This window comes from Perca fluviatilis, chromosome 6 (assembly GCF_010015445.1).
Source record: "Perca fluviatilis chromosome 6, GENO_Pfluv_1.0, whole genome shotgun sequence".
Lineage (NCBI taxonomy): Eukaryota > Metazoa > Chordata > Actinopteri > Perciformes > Percidae > Perca > Perca fluviatilis.
Genome location: NC_053117.1, coordinates 42,568,921 through 42,594,204, shown reverse-complemented (window position 1 = coordinate 42,594,204; position 25,284 = coordinate 42,568,921). Strand labels below are relative to the sequence as shown.

The 25,284-nt window shown below is 41.9% G+C and overlaps 1 protein-coding gene across 9 annotated transcripts in view; it reads right to left on the bottom strand.

Annotated features, from left to right (window-relative positions):
• The window catches only part of LOC120560195 (transcriptional regulator CRZ1-like), a 92,789-nt gene that overhangs the window by 48,857 nt on the left and 18,648 nt on the right, over positions 1-25,284 (bottom strand). For 4 of the 9 annotated variants that reach the window (XM_039802440.1, XM_039802444.1, XM_039802443.1 and 1 more), the window contains exons 3-4: positions 6,602-6,889; positions 4,088-4,612 (exon numbers count right to left, since the gene is read on the bottom strand). The exons of 1 other annotated variant lie outside the window; for it this stretch is intronic. In XM_039802440.1, the coding sequence (XP_039658374.1) occupies positions 4,088-4,612; positions 6,602-6,889 (813 nt within the window). Of the gene's footprint in view, positions 1-4,087; positions 4,613-6,601; positions 6,890-13,434; positions 13,760-25,284 lie in introns of those variants that run through there. 4 more of the 9 variants (XM_039802446.1, XM_039802448.1, XM_039802447.1 and 1 more) reach the window with 3 other exon arrangements.

Sequence of the window (25,284 nt, the reverse complement as noted above, 5' to 3'; positions counted from 1 at the left end):
GACAGAGGGAAAATATTTCAGTCGGAACCGAAATGAGGAACCGAAATTCGCGTTCTAATCCGGTCCGAATACTACCGTTTGCGTAGGAACCGGTACCATAGTGGAACCGGGTTTCGGTACCCAACCCTAGTAACATATAGAACCAGGATTCAAATAGTAGCGGTTAAACTCACCTATCCTGTGTAACCTGATTTCTGGTCTCCAAACGCCATCCAACAGTCTGCGCTGCCGAGCGATCTCTTCCTCGTACTCGACGATAGTTTTTTCAACAACTCGGAATATTTCTTCAGCAGCAGCAGTTAGTCGCTCGGTGACAAACTCTCTCAAACACTCAACTGAAGACATTGTTGCTTAGTTCCAGCTGAAAGAATCATCTGCTCTACGACTACAATACCGTCTTCCAGCTCATTCAACAGCAGCATGCAGCTAACGCTACGGCCAGCAGCCTTGTTTACTTCCGCTGGCTGTCACACTCATTAAGGTCCGACGGGAAACGGGAGGAAGCTTTTCTTTCTGCTTTTAGCTGATGGCATTTTATTTAAAGTTGTTTGTTTAACATCTGCTCATTTTGGCAGTAGACCATACTGTTCGAACTGGATTGATATTCCGAGACATATTTTTCATATTTGTCGAGTTGTGAACGTTTTTCACAAACGTGTTCAAATTGAAAACTGAATTTGGTGAATCAGCTTTTCCTCAAAGAAAGAACGGGCTATTTCTGCTTAAATTAACGTGAGACAGTCGGGCCTTTTATCACATAAACACATATGAGGAACACATGTGTACAAATACTTAAAGTTATCATGTTATTGTAGTAGTCTTTGTATCTAAACTGTGTTTTCCTCTTCTCTCCTTCAGCAGTTCCCTGAACGGCCGTTACAGAGCGGTCAGACAGCGACACTCAGTGGCAGCTTGGTGGAACTGCAGCTGCTACTTCTTAATAAAACCAGCAGTCAGGGGGAGGGTTTCTCTTCCCGCTTCCAACAACAGTTTAACACCAAATAATGGCATCACATGACGTGTCACTCTATAGAAAAAAAACGAATAAGCAGAGGTGTAAGAAGTCTTCGGATTATTTCAGGAGAAATACCAGTGTCATTTATAGTAATTTCAAAGTAACCCTGAAATCTGTCAAGCAAATACAAGTATACAGTTTTTAGACTATGTATTAATTTCACAATGTATACTAAGCAACTTTTTCCAAATTGTCACAATTGTTTAATTACATTTTTAACACAGCTGGATGTTATTTTGCTGAGTTCTCAAAGTGTGAATGAGGTAGGGTTTGAACACTTAGAACAGTTGTCAGCCTCTAAGCTCTGCTTATCTTAGGCTCCTGTTTAAAATTCCAACCGATACCGATTTTGATGATACAGGAAGGTTCCCAAACCTAGCGTCATTCTATAGTTGGAAACATGCTCCAAAACAGCCTGATGAATAACTTTCAATCATTGTTCATTTATTAAACAAAATGCTGAACATTTGGCCACAATCTGCTCAAAAACAAAAGGTAAAAAGGCACTTTAACATTCAATAGGATTTCTTAAACAGAAATAAAAAACAGTGATGTCAGTCACTCTGAAATGTAAATCCTGACTTCTTGTGCAGGAGGCTTCATATACAAGTATCAAATACTACTCGAGGTACATGGATTTAAAGTCCTTGTTATACTTTAAACTAAACGTGATTCTAAGATACTTTGTAAATTAGCATTTGGCAAAAACAACCATGGAGTTCACATCATTATTTTAACAGCCACTACTGTCCACTCACTGTGAAAATACTGTTAATAACAGAAGTAATAGTCATATTAAGAGAAACTTGACATTAAGATATTTACATCTCATCTTTGTTCAAAATATTTAACATTCAGTAACAGAGATGTAACTACTGTAAAAGTATTTTATTCAGTTCAACAGGTCTCTACGAGAGTTTCAGCTGGATGGTTTCTCCTGTCTATGTTGATCCTCAGGTCACTTTTTCCACAATTGCTGCAAAAATGTTGCTCCTCGCTTCTGAGGGTTCTTGTCAGTTTTGACCATGAACCACTAGAACTTCATAATCAAAATTCAAAAGGATCAATATTAGATTTATTTAGATTCTATCCTCTGTGGGTTCTTGTATGCTTTGTTAAAGGAGAACTCCGGGCAAGCATGCTTTCGCGGTGATATTTTGAGTTTATTCCCCCCTCAAAAATAGGTAATTGAGCACTGTAGTGGTTATGATCATATCAGTGACTATGTAACTACATGGAAACAGACCAAATGATGCCTGTTTCTTGTACAGTAATAGCGTTACTGAAGGCTAGCTCTAGCTCCATAGTGACGTTACTCCAAGCTTCTTCCCTTGTGAACACCTCCGTTCTTCACTCTTCACACACTACGCTCCGTTGTTTACCTTTTCCTGCTACAACTGAATTCCCACGGGACTTCAGCGCAAGGCTACAGCCTTCTGTAATGCTAGTTACTTTACAAGAAACAGGCATCATTTGGTCGGTTTCCATGTAGTTACATAGTCACTCATATGATCATAACCACTACAGTGCTCAATTACCTATTTTTGAGGGGGGAATAAACTTCAAAATGTCGCCGCAAAAGCATGAACTGTCCTCTGGAGGACATCCACCAGACCAGCGGGCGTCTGTGGATTGTTGTTGGCCGCGGCAGGCAAGGCATGCGGGAAGGAAGTAGAAGGATGCCGGTCGGGGCTGCTAGCACACAAAATGGATATATATGCTACAAATACACATGGAACTGCTGCGTGATGATTATTACCGGAGCCTGGCTGAACACACTCACTCATCCCAGATGGCAGCTAGCAGCTAAGAGGGTAGGTGAATTTAAACAATGGCTAAGTTACTAAACGCATCTTGTTGTCAGGGAAGGGCCCTGTTCATGTTGCACAGACATTTTCATTGCATTTTGTGTCTGTTAAGAGGCACAAAGACACTCTTTATCTTATGCCCCCTAACTGCCGTTTTAGCTGAGTGGGAGCTCTCGGCATTAGCTGCAGCAGCTCCGTGTTGCTAGCACTGATTCGGCTCGTGTTTATTGCCATCGACAGTACTCATATACATATAGCGATCAAGATTAACGTAAAAATTGCCCGGAGTTCTCCTTTAAATCTGAACCATCACAGAATCTTTTCCTGCAGGTCTTGCAAACTTACGGCTTCTCTCCTGTGTGGGCTCTTCTCATGTGGACCAACAAGCTACTACTATACCCAAACCCTTTTCCACATGTTTTGCAGGAATACGGCTTCTCACCTGTGTGTGTTCTCATGTGAATTTCCAAGTGATCTTTACGTCGAAAGTCTTTTCCACATGTTTTGCAGGAATAAGCCTTCTCTCCAGTGTGAATTATCATGTGCATTTTTAATGCTGAAGTGTCACAGAATCTTTTCCCACAGGTCTTGCAAATATACGGCTTCTCACCTGTGTGGGCTCTTCTCATGTGGCTTTCCAAGTTATCTTTACGCTGAAAGTCTTTTCCACATGTTTTGCAAGAACAAGCCTTCTCTCCAGTGTGAATTATCATGTGCATTTTTAATGCTGAGGTGTTACAGAATCTTTTCCCGCAGGTCTTGCAAATGTACGGCTTCTCACCTGTGTGTGTTCTCATGTGGATTTTCAGGTGAGTTTTACTTACAAAATCTTTTCCACATGTTTCACAAGAATACGGCTTCTCACCTGTGTGGACTCTTCTCATGTGGATTTCCAAGTGATCTTTACGTCCAAAGTCTTTTCCACATGTTTTGCAAGAACAAACCTTCTCTCCAGTGTGAATTCTCATGTGCCTTTTTAATTTTGAATTGTCAGAGAATCTTTTACCACAGGTCATGCAAATGTACGGCTTCTCACCTGTATGAGTTCTCATGTGGATTTTCAGGTGAGTTTTACTTACGAAATCTTTTTCACATGTGTGGACTCTTCTCATGTGGTTTCTAAGTTTATCACTACGTCCGAAATCTTTTCCACATGTTTCACAAGAATAAGGTTTCTCACCTGTGTGGATTCTCAGGTGTGTCTGCAATGCTGAATTATACTTAAAGTCTTTCCCACATGTGTCACATATGAAAGACTTTTTACCTGTTTGAGCATTAGGGTGAATCTCTGACACGTTAGTGTTGTCTACGTTGTTACTGTGACTTCTGCTCTTGCGTCGTCTCTTCTTTGGTTCTGGCTCTGAATTTCTAGTTGATCCTGAGTCTCCATGCTTGCCTCCTTTCTGATCTTGGCTCTCAGCTTTATGGGAGTTGGGAGAGAGAAGCTGGTGGTCACTGTTTGCTTCTGATACCACAGAGGTTATAACTGGCATGTTGGCTACAGACTCTTTCTCTGCTGCACTTAGAGTGTCATCATCAGGATTGAAGTTCAGAGTCTGACCTTCACTGTGGTCCCTTTCCTCATAAGTAGGAGTCAACATAAAGGTATCAGTCTCCTGCTTCAGTACAAGCTGCTCTCCCTCCTGACTGGTGCACAGTTCCTCCTGGTCCTCTTTAATCTGTGGAGGCTCTGGGTCCTCTTGGTCCAGACTGGAGTTCCTCTCCTGAATACAGAGCTGCTGGTCAGAGAGAACCTCCTCCTCCTTACAGACATGTTGTTGTGGGAGCTCTGGAGGGACAGACAACAAAAGAAATAGGATACTACTGTTATTGGAGAAAAGAACAGAACACTTGTTCTCTTTTTCTTGAGAACATAGACTGTAGAAATGATGAACAGAGCTTCTGGATCAGACGATAAAGGGTGCCTTCTGCGTCAGTATCTGAATAAGTGAATGATACCGGGTTGCCCAAGCATGTCTTCGCGGTGGACTATTGGTCCGCCAAAAACTGATGCTGTCTACTCTACATGCAAATAATGAAATTAATTGTACAGAAACACATGGTAGGAGAACGCCCAGGCTCTGGGGCTCTCCAGCATATTGATTTGTTGTTCACATGTCTTTGTTAATAAGTTTTGTTTCTGCACTATTACGTAGAGTTAAAGTGGCCATATGTAACTTTCAGTTTGTGTTGATTCCAGCGGCCGCTTTGGACAAAAGTGGTAGTGTTTACCACAATTACAGTCGTAAAGTTTTCTTTCTTTACTGTGCTGTATTACCCTCTGTATTACCGAGGTTGCGTTACCGGGGAGGTTATAGAGTTGCGATGATTGTTTTTGCTCAGACAGAAAATTTACAATAAGAGCTGCTTGTAGCATTCTCTAGAACCACTGTTCCCCCAAGATTACTCACAGAAGGACCACAAAGCACTGAATATGCAACCAGCGTACTACTGACTTACTGTGTACTAGTAATTCAGAGAAAAACATTGTACTATTACATTTACATGACAGAGAACACTGCAGATTCAGATTTTACTAACAAAATATCACAATTAAAATGTGGAGTAAACATACACATCTGCCTCATGGCGCTGCGTCACGCGCCACCCAATCCGTCCCGTTATGAGAGCCAATCAGCAGAAACCTGCGTTGATCAACCACCAAAACTGGACCGAGTAGCACAAACAGGTGGAAGGAAATGCAAATAAAAGAGAAATATATTCTTTTTGTTTAACTACATTTTAGTCTTTTTCAACGATATTGCAGTCAGTGTGTAATGACGGCGGTGCCATCTCGTCTCATCATTATCATCATCAATAATAAACAACCAAACCCAGGGTGAGTCTGAACGAGGAAGATAGCTCTCTTTACCTGTCAGCTAGATGATGTTATGTTCTGCTGTGTGCTTAGAAGTGGAGAATTTACAGCACACAGCAACTTTATATGATATACTGTCTGGCTGTTGTTTGATATCTAGTGTCGGCATTTTATTGAGTTGTCTCTTTAGCAAATTATCCGAGTGAATTTAAGCTAGACTTTTATTGTGAAGGGTAGATACAGAAGAGCCAGCGCAACAGTTTAGTTATTGTCATTTAGTACATTCTACAGGAAATGTGAATGCACGCTTAGCGATGCTAACCATGGCACTGTGTACATTAAAATAGACCTGACCTTGTTTTTGGGTGCTGTATGTGTTTTCAACAAAATTTTTCCCCTTCCCAGGGGGTTAATACTTTACCCTCTCCCTCGGTTTTTCTTTTCCTCAAAGTTAATTGGAACAATTTTCGTCTCATTCAGAGTTCGGTAGCACCTTGCCAACCAAACTAGCTAGCGCTAGGATTAGCTGGTAATGTTAATTTAAGGGAAAGTTTGCAGATTTTCTATGTACTTTTGTATATGCTGATAAACAGCAGTTCCCGGAGGTCCACATTTACCCACAAGTAAAACTATCCAGAGACTTAGGGCATTTAGAAGATTAATAAGGCTTTCCTAGATATATTTACAATATACAGGGGGTTTCTGAGCAATTACCAGAACAGAAGGATGTAGTGAAGTGTATAGCACAGAATATATCAAAGTATAAAAGTTCTTCTAAATGTACAGCTTCTCACCTGTGTGAGTTCTCAATAGGACCAACAAGCCACTATTTTGGCTGAAATCTTTTCCACGTTTTGCAATAATATGACTTCTCACCTGTGTGGATTCTCAGGTGTTTCTTCAAACCTGAATTATACTTAAAGTCTTTCCCACATGTGTCACATATGAAATACTTTTTACCTGTTGGAGTATTAGGGTGAATCTCTGACACGTTAGTGTTGTCTACGTTGTTGCTGTGACTTCTGCTCTTGTTTTGTCTCTTCTTTGGTTCTGGCTCTGCATTTCTAGTTGATCCTGAGTCTCCATGCTTGCCTCCTTTCTGATCTTGGCTCTCAGCTCCATGAGAGTTGTGAGAGAGGAGATGGTGGTCACTGTTTGCTTCTGATGCCACAGAGGTTATAACTGGCATGTTGAGCTGCTGGTCAGAGAGAACCTCCTCCTCCTTACAGACATGTTGCTGTGGGAGCTCTGGAGGGACAGACAACAAAAGTAATAGGATACTACTGTTATTGGATAAAAGAACAGAACACTTTGTCTCTTTTTCCTGAGAATATACACTATAAAAAGATAATAATGAACGGAGCTTCAGGGGGCCAAAAAGTGAAGCCAATGCTGCAGCTCCTTAAAGTTGAATTCTCTCTAATTTTCAGCAGGCTCCAAAAAGAAGTCTGTTGACCCTACTTCTCGTTTAATTCATTACTCAGTAAACATTATCATAATGACTTTATTTTGTCAATCGATAGTTTGGGGGATGTTTCAGGACCTGTCAAACAGGATAGAGCCTTTAATTATTGTAAAATCAAACATTTAAATCTGATGTGTTAAACAGACTTGTCCCACACAGTACAGGGATAAACTGAATAGTCCATGGCGCCATGGCAAAAATGCTTTGTGGTGGCCATTTATCTTTCCGATGTAACCCCATTATGTATTTAGCATCATATCCCCCTAACCAAACATGAAAACACACAATCGGTGCCGTCTACCCCGATATTTTTACGGTCAACGATTAGTTGGACCTAAGACCTATAACTGAATAGATATTTATTTATTAAATATAAGGACCAGTTGTTAATGTGTTATTACTTGGGGCCCTCCAGTTTGGAAACCGCTAGGGATGCACCGAATATTCGGCGACCGAAAATTTTCGGCCGAAAATGGCCCAAAAGGGCATTTTTGGTTTTCAGCCAAAATACTTTTATCACCGACGGCCGAAATGTTGTGATGACGCAAACAGAAACCGCGACCTGCACGTGTGTCAGTACCCGATCCGTTCCACCTGCAAAGCGTCTCCTAAGCAAAATGGTTGAGACGGACCATGGAGTGAAAACAATGAAAACTACGCTCTTAGAGTCTGTCAGCACACGTTTCAGTGAGATCTATTCGGATCCTCTGCACTTCATCGCAACTGTACTTGATCCGCGTTATAAAGACAATTACTTGGATGCGGAAATAAAGCAGGGCGCACGAAAAAATTATCCAGGCCGCGACGGATGCGGAGAACCCGCGTGGAGACGGAGACGGAGCAGCGCCCAGCGCAGGAGGAGATCAGAGCGCAGAAACAAAGACTCGTCTCTCTGCACCAGATGAGGGGCATGCACCCTCGTTGTCTGATATGTTCAGTGAAATCCGGCAAGAAAGTGCCTCAAATAATAGTAATAATAATAATAATAACAATAATAACAGGTAAGCTATTCTGTTCTCAGGCTACTATATACTGTATGTGACTATCAGACTGTAGCCATATTTCTGCTAGATATTGTTTTAATTAAACTTTAATATTAATTTATACAATTGCAATGCCTTGATTTTAGTAAAGTTAGTACACAGTCATAGCCATAAATGCAATGGTACTAATAATTGGCATAATTTCTTTCGGTGTTTCGGTTTCCTCTTTTTCGGTTTTGGCCAAGAATTTTCATTTCGGTGCATCCCTAGAAACCACTGTCTGAATGTTTTAACCATTAATCAATTACTTTCAGCTAACCACTTAAGCTGCTTATGCAGTACTTTCAGGTTACTATTATAACCCTTTCTCCACTTCTTTTAGCTACTCATTACAAGTCTTTGGTACTACTTATTACCAGCTATTTATTTCTACTATTTATTCATAATTTTTAGCTAAACTTCTGTGCTCGCTTGCTTTCTAGTCTTCATTCACTCCTACATAACTGCACTCTCTGTTGTTTACATGTTACAGCTGAAATATTCTATCATATTATAATTAACATTTTTTTTAATCAAATGAGTTAACCTTCTCTCTGATCTTTCCACAACCCCCTGGCATCAGCGTAACTAACCCTTGGTTGGGATTAAGGTTGAACGATTAATTGCATTTGCAATAATATTGCGATATGTTAAAACGCAATTTCCTAATCGCAAAGGCTGCGATTTGGTCACGTGACTCGCAAGAGCAAATCAGTCTGCTCTCCGCAGAGAAAGCATCAACTTAGCACACTAACGCTATGCCGTACCTTGAGCTGATTTCTGTCATTCAAACAACTCTGAGTTGAAGTTTAAAACTTTTACAGCCATTTTAATAAAATGAAGGGTTTTATTCGGGCTCGAGTCCATACATGCAGTTAATGGGTACAGGCACGCAGAACTGAAGGCTCGGTTAGCAACGATTATCTCTGATTAGCGGTTAGCTCCGTTATAAATGTATGGAGAGGAGGAGCTGCCACTGAGAGGGGTAACAATCAGACTGATAAATGACGTTCGGGGAGCTTTTACAGCAGGGTGGCCGCGTTGTTTCAACTGTTTTATTAGTACAGTTAATCCCACGGCAAGACCACAGCAGCATGCTACTGCTAACGTAACAATAGCCTCTCTGAGCAAGACGCAACATTGATGGTGTCATTCACATGGCACGCAACTTCATGAGGGAGGGGCTGGAGGCAGCTCCTCTCCGTGCGCTGTAAAAAATACACCGTTGTGTGTGTGTACACACACACACACACACACACACACACACACACACACACACACACACACACTATATTTTTACTTATTTAACTGTCTAGTAAAGTTCAAAGACTGTTTAAAAAGTGCAATCCATATGTTTATTACAGTAAATAATAATTAAATAATCTAAATACTACTGAGTGTGGTAAAGCCACATATTTGTTTTTATATTTCTGCAATCTGCACTTTAGTTTGTGTGATTTGTTTCTGACTTTCATATGAATGTTTACACCAGGCTTGGTCAGTGCTCAATATACTACTGTGACTGAAGTAGTTAAATAAAAGATGTCATTCATATAAATTCATGCATCACATACAGGCCTGGCCTCCAGGAAAGAAGAGTTCGTTTAATCTGTCTAATCTTGTGTTGTTCATACTATACAATGACTTATTGCTTGTCTTTGTTGAATAATACAGAAGACAAAGACCTTAAAAAAAATAATCGCTTATCGAATCGCAATTGCAATATTTGGGGAAAAAAATCGCAATTAGATTATTTTCAAAAATCGTTTAGCCCTAGTTGGGATTCAGTGTTCTACACAACAAAGGCTTGTAGCCAGGAGGGCTTTATATTTTCACCTTTCTCAACATCATTAAATCAGCTCATTGTGAGACAGAACAACCTTTCAAACACAAGGTAGGAGCTGCAAGCACTTTTTGAGTGAAAAGTGCATTTTATGGGTTGTATTGCTCATTTAAAAAGGTATATTATCAACAGTTAAAGGGTTCTGGGTGGGCTATAATTAGGGCTGCACAATTAATGGCAAATGTATCCAAATCGCAATATGGACTAGTGCAATATCAAAATCACAGGGGGGGGTGGGGGGGGGGGGCAATATTTGTTAATGGCCAAATATGTGTCAAACCATTCTGAATTAGGTATTGTGGTGCTGCAGAGACGGCCCAGCCTACAAATCCTACAGACTAAAGAAAAAAAATCTTTATTTGGTACAGATCCTTGCAAAAGTCATACTATAATCATTTCCATTTCTTTGAATTTTAATAATTTCAATGTAAATGAGAATAATCATACTAAAAGGATCATTCCCTCCACTATCGTGAATCATATCGCAATCACAATATCAGCCAAAATTATCTCATTTAGATATTTTCCTCATATGGTGCAGCCCTAGCCATAATGTATGAAATATAAGCCTCCCTCATTAAACCAAGTCATTTCCAAGGTAGGAGGATGGTTCTAATCAGGGCACAGGGCGCTCCTGCTGACTGTAATCATTTGTTGGCACAACAGGGACTCCATAGGCATCTGTGGTTATAACCATCATTAAAATAACAGCATGTAAACACACCCAGGGACATCGTTAGGCCTATTTAGCGGGGCTGAAGCTACCCCAAAAGTTTCTAAGCCCCCCTAAATAATAATAATAATAATAATAATAATAAGCACAACAATAACAATTTGATTTATCCTCATTGATATTTAGACGTAACAAATGATATATATAGCTACAAAAAATAGCCAAAAAGTCGCAAGTTAGACAGAAGTACAGAGAGTTGTTGTGCTATCAGGATGATGCACCGTACTGTCTCGTCGCATGGTGTGAACCGGCAGCTTTCAGAGCGTTGCAGACCGGAGCGTTGCAAGTAACTGGGGGATTCATCTCGTCTCGTTGCTACTCTTTGGTCTGAAGTCGCTATGCACCCCCCCCACAAACCTCCTCCCTATTTTACCGCGGTATACGGTATTACCATGACTAATTAAAAATTATGACGTAAGGCTCAGACAGCGTCACCAAACTGTTGGCTTGTGCACCGTTCAGAAACTTAATACCAAACACTAACACTGAAACAATAATAACATAACAACAACTTACAAAAAACGACTTTCTCCTCCAATGTCACGCAATGACAACCACACATAATTACATAAATTATATTTTGTGGAGTGCAAGCGGGGCAGCAGCGCGTGGACAAACTGCTGCCGGTTGGCGAGGAAAATCGCGTCTGCCTCCACAGCCAGCGCCCGATAGTCTCTGGAGGAAGAGAGGGGGGAGAAGGCCAGTGCGGTGCGCACAGGTGCTGGAAGCTGCCGCAGGAAAATGTGGGCGAAGAGGAATGAGGGATCGCCGCGCCCAGCACAGCCAGCATCTTCTCCATTAACTTGGATGGCTTGCTGTCGCCAAGGCCGTTCAGGGACAGCAGGCCTCTGCGTTCTCCAGCTCCGACACTTCAAAGAGCTCCAACAGAGATGTTTGGAGTGCGTCTACTTGCCATTAGCCGGAGGAGCCTCTAACAGCGCCATATAGCCTTGGCTGTTGTTGAGGCATCTAAGGCCGATACCACGTGGAAATACTTTGTAACGTCCTGTGATATTCCTCTCAGCTGGAACTGGGCCTCGATGCTGAAACCACGGCCGTGGGTTGTGCTGCTAAAAGTCCGGTAACTTGATGGTGGCCGCGTAGATAGGACCGACATTAGCCGCGCCGCTAGCAGCAGCCGGCGCCGCCGCAGCAATGTTCAGCATTTTCACCTCCGTCGTTGTTTGACATAATTCAGCCCCAGAACTCGTATATCATAACACCTCTCCCTTTAAGGTACAGTACCTTGGTGAATGTCTCTTTGTCTTACTTGTGGGTCACCACAATTTCATATTTAATCCTTGTCTCCTATATAAGTGCATTGCATTTTTTTTAATGACGGTATTGAAACTGATACCGTTGCTATTTTTAGACCCCGTGGTATACCGTATTACCGCCCAACCCTAACACACACCGATACACGTTAATGGTGAAAGGAAGATTGATTACATGTAGTACAGAGTGAAATTGTAAGTTGTTTTTAATGACCTGCTTACCTTTAACTACGTTTTCTTGAGGTAAAGGAAAGGGGATATTTTGGTCTGCTATGGAAAACTATAGTCTAGCTAGAGTGAATGAGGGAAATACAAGAAATGGTTAACTTAGCAAGCTAATCACAACTCTTTATTCATTGCCAATAATATAGCCTATCTCTATAGTAGGCCTATTCTAAAACAATATCAATCCCCCATAGAATGTTGTTGTCACTGAAAACTAAATGGCATAGGGTCCCTGTTAATGCTATTGTACCGCTGTGTCCTTCAATTTATTGAGCAGAGGAGATGGATATTGGAAGATATTTCAGCAGAGAGAGAGAGAAGCAGGAGATTGGCAGAGCAGTTGATTCTGATTGAGGTCAGTAGTGGTCTATAGGTCTATAGGATTGTTTTGTAACAATAAGCATTTGTTGGCAGGCCTAGGTACTATGCATAGCCTAAACTATAATTTATTAACCATAATTATTTCATTATATGTATTATATGCTAGCTATATTCTAACCAATTTAACTTTCTTCATTCATTGGCTGTGATAAATTAAATAAATATGTAGATGTTGCCTAAATGTAGGCTAGGCTAAAGATGAGCACATGCCCACAGATACACATGTGAAAATAAAATGAAAGGAATCCTACATACAGTACATACAGTATATACAGTAGTCATTACTCCAAATCTTTTATTCCTTCTGCCATCAGGTTATTGTATTTAGACAGTAGCCACTTTAAATAGGATCCGTATTAATATCTTACATGATAAAGTATGCAGTGATGCCTGTTTCTTTCTTTTTCTTGAACTGCCATTTGTCATATTTGTTTAACTTACCAACTTATTAGCTGTCTGGCCTCTGTTTGTCAGTTTTTGGACATTTTGGATGTTGTTTCATGTGACTAATTTGCATTTCGAAGTCATGAAATTAGCATGAGGGTTTTGTTTTATCTTAAAGGATAAGAACGAAGGAACAGAGTAGAAATGGAAGAAGAGGATAGGTCTGTCACTTTTGACTTGTTAACATCTTGGTTTCTTGACTGGTGGTTGACATAAGTGGAGCTCTAATACAGTAACGAAAGATGTGAGTGCAAAGATTTTGCAAACGCAAGTTACAAATACCCTGGGGGCTAAGCCCCCCCCCCCCCCACCCACCCCCTGTCTTTCAATCCTAGTGACGTCCCTGAACTCACCTATCCTGTGTAACATATAGAACCAGGATTCAAATAGTAGCGGTTAAACTCACCTATCCTGTGTAACCTGATTTCTGGTCTCCAAACGCCATCCAACAGTCTGCGCTGCCGAGCGATCTCTTCCTCGTACTCGACGATAGTTTTTTCAACAACTCGGAATATTTCTTCAGCAGCAGCAGTTAGTCGCTCGGTGACAAACTCTCTCAAACACTCAACTGAAGACATTGTTGCTTAGTTCCAGCTGAAAGAATCATCTGCTCTACGACTACAATACCGTCTTCCAGCTCATTCAACAGCAGCATGCAGCTAACGCTACGGCCAGCAGCCTTGTTTACTTCCGCTGGCTGTCACACTCATTAAGGTCCGACGGGAAACGGGAGGCAGCTTTTCTTTCTGCTTTTAGCTGAGGGCATTTTATTTAAACTTGTTTGTTTAACATCTGCTCATTTCGGCAGTAGACCATACTGTTCGAACTGGATTGATACCGTTTAAAAAACAAATCAAATAACAGCATTAAATGCAGATTTCAGACCACACCCATTCACACGGACATGTTGAATTTTCAGAAGCAGCAAACTCACTAAAAGTCCAGATCAGGAGTAGTGTCAGAGGCATTCAGCAGCAGAACAAGGAAGAGGACAGGACAGGACAGTGTTTGGGATGATTTCAGGAACCAGACGCTGCAAGAGGCCTAGTTTTAATTTATTTGCACAAAAGAAGATATAAAGTAGTCAGAAGTATCACGGTCAGTGTAACGCTTATCAGTTCAATTTTCTAAGCACAAACGGACATTTGGAAAAACAGAAAAATGGGTTCAAATATCCAATTAATCATTTTTTTCTACCTTGACAAATTAAAAAATTGGATCTTTAACCTGTTTTTCCAATTTTCTGTTTTTATTCAGAGGATCAGAAATTTAGAAAATTACAAAATTGCGTCTGGGCTTTAATTATTCAATACTGCAATGGTATTCTCTTCCTCTACTTTGCGGAATATGCAGGTCATTAACTGCATATGGACCAAAAAAAACTGATAGACTTTGGGGTCAGAGGTGCTTGCAACTGATGGTTTCGAGTGGGGGGGGCATGGCGTAGCTAGGCGGAACGAGGGAGAGAATACCATTGCAGTATTGAATAATTGGAGCTCAGACGAAATTTTGTAATTTTCTAAATTTCTGATCCTCTGAAGAAAAACAGAAAATTGGAAAAACTGTTTAAAGATCTAATTTTTTAATTTGTCAAGGCAGAATAAAATATAAAAATGGATATTGGAAAACATTTTTCTGTTTTTCCAAATGTCCGTTTGTGCTTAGAAAATTGAACTGATAAGTGTTACACTGACCTATCACAACATAATTAATTCTTTACCTGTCTTGATATATGAATATAAGGAAAACAGAAACCATTCTTTAGACGTGTTCAGCGCTCTGAAACCTGTGTCTCTTCAGCCCCTCTCTAGTTTCTCCCTGTGGCTTTAATGAAAAGTTATGTATTTGAACATTTTAGTTTTAATTTATCGTTGTTGTAGGCCGGAGGTGACGCTTACATTCTCCATTTGGGCTACAAAACATTTCAGTCTATGAAATGTTCGTCTGCAGCTGGCGTTTCATCCCGAAAACTTTACTAAACCTCAACAGCTGTTTGAGTTTCTATAAGCTATGGATTACAAATCCAAAAAACAAAATATTAAAACATGAAGATTGTCGAAGGATTACAGAACATTAGGATTAATATTAGAGAGGGTTAGAAACGTAATGACTGCACAGTTACACAAAATCATACATCTCCATCCATTTACAGATAGATAGATTTTTATTGATCCCAAAAATGGGAAATTACAGCATTACAGCAGCAGAATATCACAATGAACACATAATAATTAGGATAGAATACAAGAACAAATATTAAAATATATACAAGTTAGGAGTAAAAATGTACAACTACCTAAGTAGTATTAATAAAGATGCAAGTAAACTTAATGTGAAAAGTTGCACTTAGTGCAGTATTATGATATATATGAGTCTTATCTAACACTCAATGATGAAGTGTTGAAAAGTGATATTACCTGTGGTAGAAAAGGTGCAGTTTAACTATGGATTACAAATCCTAAAAAATAAATATTAAAAGATATTTCCAGAACAAACCCAGTGCATGTGATGGTGCAAGATGGCTGACAGTCGTTTTCATTCGGAATACCTCGGCCAGACTCGGCAGTCCAACCCCCTGTGGGCGTGTTGAAAACATACGGAAGTAGATCCTACTACTGGCTGTAGTCCTTTGCCTCTGGCCCAAAAATCTTCCAATGACGCAAAAATCGTCATTTTACGTCATCGGAAGATTTTTTCCAGGCCCCAAATGCAGAAATCTCTCGTCTCGGGGACATGAGGGGGGGAGGCACGGTCATTCAGAAATACTATCGGGTTTCTACTGATACAAAGCTAAATGCTAAATCGGTGAAGTATCCCTTTAAACCAAAATCGGTCTGGGTGGAGAAAGATGTGTCATCCTAAAATGCTTGAGATATGAACAATAAAGGTTACTTTTAATCCTCTACAACCTGCAGCCTTTTTAATCCAAATGCATCGCATGCTGCTCATGAACAAGCTTCATCTGACTGTGTATATATCATACAAAGACTTTTAAGTAAATGTTAGAAGATATGTCATGCATTATAAATGATCAGAACTAATAAAGCTTCCAAACAAAGTGCAGTTTCTGATTTTTATTTTAAAAAACAAACACTCAACAGAAAACTCCGATTGGACAGATAGTCTAGCTAGCTGTCTGGATTTACCCTGCAGAGATCTGAGGAGCAGTTAACCATAGTCCTCACAAATCCACCGGAGGTTAGAGCGCCAACACAGAGACAGAGGAAGGGGACGGACATCCGGCCAAAAATGAGGATATCCGGCGGAATCACCTGAACTATCACGGAACCGTGATTACAACAAAACAATTTAAACAAAAAAAATACAGAACAATACAAAATATTTCCCAGACGAGACAGTGAAAAAAAGGAAATAAAATGAAATAGTTCATCCCGGCCGCCCTGGGTCTCTGTCCATTTTCCTCCTCATTTCCTCACTCCACTCCTCCACAGATTTCCCGCCGGCAGTTGCGCAGTACGCCACACCTCCCACACGTGTGTGGCCCGTCTCTAACCTTTTGGGCTGGCCACACTTGCGGCAGACGTACTGCGATATCTGCCGGCGGGGTTTGCTCCCGGGCGGTGGCCCCTGCCCTGCAGCGGCAGCCTCGGCCGCCTTCCTCTTCCTGTAGGCCGTGGACCTGGGCACAGTCAGTGGTCCAGGAAGAGGAGGAGGGCCCGGGAGCAGTGCTGGAGGAGTGGGGCGTAGGCCTCCAGATGAGGGTCCTAGATGCTTCCCATCTGGAAGAAGAGGACGAGGCAGTGCTCTTGTTTTGCTTTTTTTTAAAGATAATTTTTTGGGCTTTTCCGGGAGGGGGGAAGACATGCAGGTAATCATCACAGGTTGGATTTGAACCCTGGACCTCTGCGTCGAGGTATAAACTTCCAAGTATATGTGCGCCTGCTCTACCAACTGAGCCAACCCGGCCACAGGCAGTCCTCTTGTTGAGGGGCCGGGCTGCTGGTGGTCACTGTTTCCTTCTGATACCACAGAGGTTAGAACTGGCATGTGGGCTACAGACTCTTTCTCTGCTGCACGTAGAGTGTCATCATCAGGATTGAAGTTCAGAGTCTGACCTTCACTGTGGTCCCTTTCCTCATAAGTAGGAGTCAACATAAAGGTATCAGTCTCCTGCTTCAGTACAAGCTGCTCTCCCTCCTGACTGGTGCACAGTTCCTCCTGGTCCTCTTTAATCTGTGGAGGCTCTGGGTCCTCTTGGTCCAGACTGGAGTTCCTCTCCTGAATACAGAGCTGCTGGTCAGAGAGAACTCCTCCTCCTTACAGAGCGCGTTGAAAAAAGTTAAGGATGTAGAAAAAAAAAAAAAAAAAAAAAATATTGTTAGAAAAGAACAGAACACTTGTTCTCTTTTTCTTGAGAACATAGACTGTAGAAATGATGAACGGAGCTTCTGGATCAGATGATAAAGGGTGCCTTCTGCGTCAGTATCTGAATAAGTGAATGATAACGGGTTGCCCAAGCATGTCTTCGCGGTGGACCATCGGTCCGCCAAAAACTGATGCGGTCTACTCTATGCAAATAATGAAATTAATTGTACAGAAACACATGGTAGGAGAACGCCCAGGCTCTGGGGCTCTCCAGCATATTGATTTGTTGTTCACATGTCTTTGTTAATAAGTTTTGTTTCTGCACTATTACGTAGAGTTAAAGTGGCCATGTGTAACTTTTAGTTTGTGTTGACTCCAGCGGCCGCTTTGGACCAAAGTGGTAGTGTTTACCACAACTACTGTCATCAAGTTTTCTTTCTTTACTGTGCTGTATTACCCTCTGTATTACCGAGTAAACGTTACCAGGAGGTTATAGAGTTGCGATGAATGTTTTTGCTCAGACAGAAAATCATTCATTTACAATAAGAGCTGCTTGTAGCATTCTCCAGAACCACTGTTCCCCCAAGATTACTCACAGAAGATGATGTTATGTTCTGCTGTGTAGTTAGAAGTGGAGAAATATAGCTCACACCAACTTTACATGATATTATGTCTGGCTTTTTTGATATGTAGTGTCGGCATGAATAACTTTTTATTGAGTTGTCTCTTTAGCAAATGATCCGAGTGAATTTAAGCTAGACTTTTATTGTGAAGAGTAGACACAGAAGAGCCAGAGCAACAGTTTAGTTATTGTCATTTAGTACATTTCACAGTTTATTAATATCCAGTCCTGTCCAAACTGCTCCAAATGTTAAAACGACAACTTCATTGCTAACAAAGTGTGAAATAGATTGGATGAATGGTTGATGACACACACACACGTTCCCTGATTTATTAAAGATAATGAATGCTCCACGAGATACAAGTTGCCTGATTTATTATATTGATGTTACTGTTGTACACATTATACATCAGTTAAAGGTGCTCTAAGCAATGTCGGGTGACGTTACTTCTTGTTGATGTTTGAAGTATTTAAAAAAAAAAAATGAGGCTAGCTCGCCCCTCCCTCCTCCTCATCCCATCCCCTCCCCTTCCCTTCCGTGCTTCTGCACACTAACACCCCCACCCCCAAATCCTTGTTGTCGGTTATTGTCTGGAACGCTGGAACACTGTTTGTGTGTGTTCCGAGGTGCAGAGGGCTATTTCACAAACCCAAGATAAGGGATTAATTATTGGATCTGCCCAGAGCCTCTCTGGTAGCCTGGCTCCGCCCTCCTATGTACTGTCTGGTAGGACCAGGCTAACCAGAGGGGAGACGACAACAACTATCTGCTTAGCATCACTAGCGTTAGCCTTAGCCAACTCCTTCACCACTAACGGAGCGAGCTGCCACTAACCTCCATCACCACTAACCTCAGCCTGACCTAGTCTCTCCTCCTCAGCCTGACCTAGTCTCTCCTCCTCAGCCTGACCTAGTCTCTCCTCCTCAGCCTGACCTAGTCTCTCCTCCTCCGCCTGACCTAGTCTCTCCTCCTCAGCCTGACCTAGTCTCTCCTCCTTAACCCCTTTTTTTCTCCCCCTCAGCACTAGTTTCTCTCTCCTCCTCAGCCTGACCTAGTCTCTCCTCCGTCAGCCTGACCTAGTCTTTCCTCCCTCAGCCTGAATCTTTCCTCCTCCCTCAGCCTGACCTAGTCTCTCCCCCCTCATCCTGACCTAGTCTCTCCTCCCCCTCAGCCCTGACTATTTCTCCTCCCCTCAGCCTGACCTAGTCTCTCTCCTCCTCAGCCTGACCTAAGTCTCTCCTTCCCTCTCAGCCTGACCTATCTCTCCTCCCTCCTCAGCCTGACTTGAGCTAGTCTCTCCTCCTCAGCCTGACCTAGTCTCTCCTCCTCAGTCTGACTCTGACCTAGTCTCTCCTCCTCAGCCTGACCTAGTCTCTCCTCCTCAGCCTGACCTAGTCTCTCCTCCTCAGCCTGACTTGAGCTAGTCTCTCCTCCTCAGCCTGACCTAGTCTCTCCTCCTCAGTCTGACTCGACCTAGTCTCTCCTACAGTAGCCGCAGCCGCTCGCCAGCTAGCCTTCCATCAAAAGCACCGACCAAATTGACTCACAAAAAATAATTAAATGCAGTCAAACCAACATGGCATTCGCCAAGATACGCAAGGTAGACCAGGAGAACCGTCAGTTCAAAACTGACTGGACTGAGAGGTATTGTTTTTTTTTACCGGACCAAAACTGTGCTAAGCCCACATGCTTAATATGCATGCAGACTGTAGCCGTAATTAAAGCGGACAATCTGAAGCGGCACTTTAACTCTATTCATGCTGCCAATTTTAATGCCAACTATCCAGAAAAATCGGACCAGCGCAAACAAAAAATTGCAAGCATGTTAACATCATACAAGCACTCGGGTTTTAACTATGTGTAAAACAACATGGGCACAAGAGAGCGCAACAGCTGCCTCGTTACACGTTTCTTGGAAGCTTGCAAGAGCTAAGAAGCCATTCGCCGATGCCGAGTTAATTAAACAATGTGCAATCGACATGGCTGCCGAAGTTTTAAACCAAGAGGAAAAAATCCCAAAAAAAGTTGTTGAGCTGTTGAAGCAGGTGCCGCTGTCGGCTAACACGGCAACCAGAAGAGTCAAAGTTTTAGTGGAGGAGTATTTTTCCAGTCTACTCACAGATTTGAGGAAAACCGAAGCATTCTCACTGGCAATAGACTCGTCTTGTGACCGAACCAACATGGAACAGCTGTCTGTGTTCGCAAGATTTTTTGATGGGAAGACATTCTGGGAGGAGCTGCTGTGTTTGATTTCTCTACCAGGACGCACAACCGGGGAAATCATACTCAACGAGCTGACACAGTTCTTCGAAAGGAATGGCTTAGATGTGAGTAAAATTGTCTCTGTTGTTACCGACGGGGCTCCGTCGATGGTGGGACACCGCCAGGGCTTGGTAAGCAGGCTTTCTGCCGTTAACCCAGCACTCCTGGCATTTCACTGCATTATTCACAAGTCAGTTTTGTGCGCAAAACTGTGTGGAAAAATGAAAGAGACCATGGATACTGTGACACGACTAGTTAACTTTGTCCGTGAGAGCTCTAGTCTGCAGCATCGCCTTTTTAGAGCATTACTTGAGGAAATGTCAGCTGAACACAAGGATCTTTTGCTCCACAATGACGTCCGCTGGCTGAGCAAAGGCCGTGTGTTGGAGAGGGTGTGTGACCTACGTGATGAACTTGTGTCATTTTTATCCAGCCTGCAGAGCCAAAAAGCCAGCGACTTTTTGAACTTTTTAACTGACAACAAGGTGATATCAGATGTTACTTTTTTGTGTGACATCATGTCTCATCTAAATCACCTTAACCTGCGACTACAAGGCAAGAACCACACTGTTGCTGACATGTATGAGGCGATTGAAGCTTTCCGGTCAAAGCTGCACCTCCTGGAGAGAGACATTCATGGGAGAAAGTTGCACTTTCCACGTCTGTGTGAGCATTGTGAGAAGAATAAAATGCAGGAAGATCCAGCAATGAAGGATTTTGTGTCCAGGCTGGCAGAAAACTTCAAGGAAAGATTTGAAAGCTCCCCTAAACTCTCAGCTGACATCCTTCTCTTCGTAAGACAGCCGTTTTCTGTGTCAGCTGACGGCCAGTGGACTGCAGAGGCCAAAAAGCTGGTACCTTCCATAGATGAGGCGGCTCTTCAGATGGAGATCTTGGAGATGGGAACATCTGATTTGCTCAAAGCTCAACACAAGGATGCACTGGTGAATGACTTTTGGATCAACGTGGTTCTCCAAGCTCGTTTTAAAAACACCAGAGATATTGCAATGTTCCTACTCACGATGTTCCCCTCAACATACATCTGTGAATCTGCATTTTCTTCAATGAATGCTATCAAGAGCCAGGACAGAAACAGACTCTCAGATTCACATCTTGGACAGTGCCTCAGGATCACCACAACAGAATACAGGCCTGACATCAGAAAGGTTTCCTCATACCGTCGCTCTCACTTTTCTCACTGATTGGTGAGTGAACAAGACCCAATCATTTTTTTGCTATTTGGCATATTCTGATAACACATTTGAAAAGTAACGAACTAAAAATCTCTGTCTGTCTGTGTTTGTCCTTCTGTCTTTTAGAAAGACCGACTGAATGCAGCTATCCAAAGCCTGGGTGTTCCAGACAGGAGTGGACGCTCTGTGTGTGTGAATGTGTTTGCTGGACTTTTTGTTTGCGCAGAATATGCTCCAGGGGCATTTCATAATTAAGTAGTTTGTTTTGGACAAATGTTTTTTTCATTTTTTCTCTTATGTGACTTTTAACACCACTACTAATAATTATAAAATCACAATAGCAGTTACATCCGTGCATAAAACTGTCGCCAAAAAAACAAACATGTTGGCCCTCGGCTTAGCACGCCTGACCAAATTTGGCCCTTTTGGAAATCTAATTGGGGAACCCTGTAGTAGCGGTTAAACTCACCTATCCTGTGTAACTTGATTTCTGGTTTCCAAACGCCATCCAACAGTCTGCGCTCAGAAGTGAATTTTGTAATGGAATAACAGAGATCTGCGCGACCTAGATTCAGAAGACTACCTGATCTCAGGTCAATTGTGAATGCCAGTGAATGCAAATGGCAGACCCGGTTTTGGGGGAGAGTAGTTAGTAGAACTGTTCCTATAACTACGTTCCTGCAACTACTTGGTCGGAAAGAGGCTTCGGACGCTGACAGACACTTCCCAAATGTCCGTATTTTACGAGTTCCGAGTGAGTAAAGTACTGTTGTAGTACAACCAGCAGGAGATCAGTTATAAATTAGTTATGGAGACTTCACCCTCTAAAATAATTTGACTATTTAAAGTGCCCATATTATGAAAATATTATGTTATTTTGTGTCTCTGGTGCTTCCACACACATAAAAACTTTGAAAAAATACATCCATGCTGTTTTGATTGAGATACAGTTTCTGAATGTGTCCTGCCTTCAGTCTCCGGGTGAGCTGGTCAAAATCTGCACGGCTTTCTACGGCACTAGCCGAAATGAGCTGGCTAACCACAACCGTTAGCATGCTGGCGCTAGCATGCTACCTCGTTCTCAATGGCAAAGCTGCTACAACACACACAAGTTCACCATAATCTACAAAAGAACTACTTCCATGTGTGCACTCATTTAGAAGAAGTCTCCCAGCTAATCCTGCCTTGTAATTGACTGAAGTTGAAGAAACAGCCTTTCTTTTACTGTCTATGGAGCTAGCTGATATGATCTACATCTGAGCTACTGAGCATGTGCAAGTGAAATCAAAGATAGTACAGAAGAAAAGAGGTCTCACTCTGTAGCTAAAACAGAGACCAGGTGAAAAGAGGAGCTGCAGCAGTGAGAGAGAGCTGTGCAGTACAACAAAAATATGGTGTTTTTTGAAAATTAAACCATGTAAACCTATTCTGGTACAACCTTAATATACAATTATGAACCTGAAAATGAGCATAATATGGGAGCTTTAATATTTTCCTCAATAAATATTACTAAAAATTGTGATTTTCCCCCCAAAGTATCCTAAGTTATGTGAGACCAGTGTGATGAATTTTGGTGACAATACTTCATATAGTCATACACCTATTGCAATTTATTTTTGATCGAAAAGTCATAGAAGTTTCAGAAGTGAATTTTGTAATGGAATAGCAGAGATCTGCGTGACCTAGATTCAGAAGACTACCTGATCTCAGGTCAGTTGTGTAGCCTCTGTAAATGTTGGGGCGTGACTGTTCTCTTAATACACCCATGGACATGACAAAGGTTCAGGTCTTGAGATGCTTACGTAAGCTTTGTTGAGATTCACCCGTTTTCAGCAGCAGTTTCAAAATATGAGATTTTCATAGTAAAGGGGTGTCAATGGGATTTTGAGCTTCTATGTATGTCCTATTTACCCACCGAACTCGTCATTATTCAACTATGACAGGGTAAAATCGGTTTTGCATTCTATCACCCCTTTAAGCAACTTGTTCCAAATTGTCACAATGGTTTAATTGCTTTTTTTTTTAACTCAGCTGGATGTTATTCTGCTGAGTTCTCAAAGTGTGAATGAGGTAGGGTTTGAACACTTAGAACCACGCCCGCCAATAGGGGGGGACAAACGGGTCTGTTGTCCCGGGCCCACAGTAGGGGGGGGCCCAGAACTTGGCCCTCATTAAATTATGGAATAATTAAAAATCTTTTTTTTAAATAGGCCTATTTGTGGAAAAAAAATATGTAGCATAATATTTGAATTACATAAAAGCGTTTTATTTGTTTTCTTCCTAATTGTCCTGGAAATGGTGGTCAAGAACCCCACCCCCAACATAAAAATGGTTTGGCCACTGATCAAAATTTGATATTGTCACTTGATTTGAAGTTCAGTACACTCAAAATGTCCGGTCAGCACAAGTCCGGAGCTCGGAAAAGGAAAGAAAAGAGAAGAAGAAAATAGAGGCCTTAGAGATTTTCGAAAACAAATATTTAAAAAAAAGGTGGTGACGGTGAAGCTGGAACTGTCAACGTAGAGCAAGGTAAGAACCAGCGCAGCCAACGTTTACGAGCCTTGTAACGTAAGCTAACAGGCCAGCTCTCATGTTAACGTCCATTAGCTCGTATAAAAGCCTGACACAACACGTTCTCTCTGACAGAAACAGTTGAGTTTGGTAGCTCCATCAGTAAGGATGAGACAGAGAGAGATCCAGCTGCAGTCAGGGGACAGAGAGAGTGATGCGGGGGGGCCCGCTGCCCTGTCGGAGAGTCTGAGCAGGATGGATCAGAGACTGATTACACACTTAATTTCAGTGAGAGAGGAGAGGAAGAGCAAGGGAAAAGGAGAGATCTGGCCGTGAGGGGGAAGTGGGGGGCCCATCTAAGATCTCGTCCCGGGCCCAGGCAAGACTGTCAGCTGGCCTGCTTAGAATGGTTGTCATTTTATTCTCTAAAATTAATTAGAACTAAACAGAAACTGTTTTGATATACTTTATTGTCCTAATGAGGGAATTTGACTTAAACCACCAACATATATGGGCACCCAACACCAGCAAACAGATGACATGAAAGAGTTCACAGATAATAAACAAATACCCACCCTGAGGCATTAATCAGTTTGTGGTTTTGTACTGCAGTACAGCCTCTAAGCTCTGCTTATCTTAGGCTCCTGTTTAAAATTCCAACCGATACCGATTTTGATGATACAGGAAGGTTCCCAAACCATGCAGTCATTCTATAGTTGTAAACATGCTCCAAAACAGCCTGATGAATAATTTTTCTTTTTTTAAACGTAAATATGGCGGCGGCGAGTGTGTTGGTGTAGCTGCTCTATGAGTCTCACTCCCACGAGTTTTTTTGTCTGCTATTAACCTGATAAGCTGATTTCACAATGGCTGCTAAAGGAACTAGACTAAATCTGAAGGATCAAAATGCAGGATCGGCTGCTACTGATGAAATTACCAGTGAGCTTAATTTAGCGACTCTTTCTAGCCTCCTGGATGATCTCAGGAAATCAATCGCTGCGGATTTTAAAGCCTCTCTCTCTTCACTCAAAAATAAACTTGACTGCATGCAAGAGACTTTGTCTGATCATGCTCAGAAAATTTCAGCACTTGAGAACAATGCCAATCTACAAGATGAGTGTATTTCAGTTTTGGAAACTTCCTGTGTCTCATTGTCAGCAAATAACGCTAAATTGCAGGCTAGAGTGGCTGATCTAGAATCACGTAGCCGCCGCAATATTAGGCTACTGGGCCTACCTGAATCAATCGAGGGCGGACAGCCCACTGCCTTCTTCTCAGGGCTTCTGATGGAAGTGTTCGGTGAGGGTGTTCTGGGTTCTCTGCCGGATTGTGACATGGCTC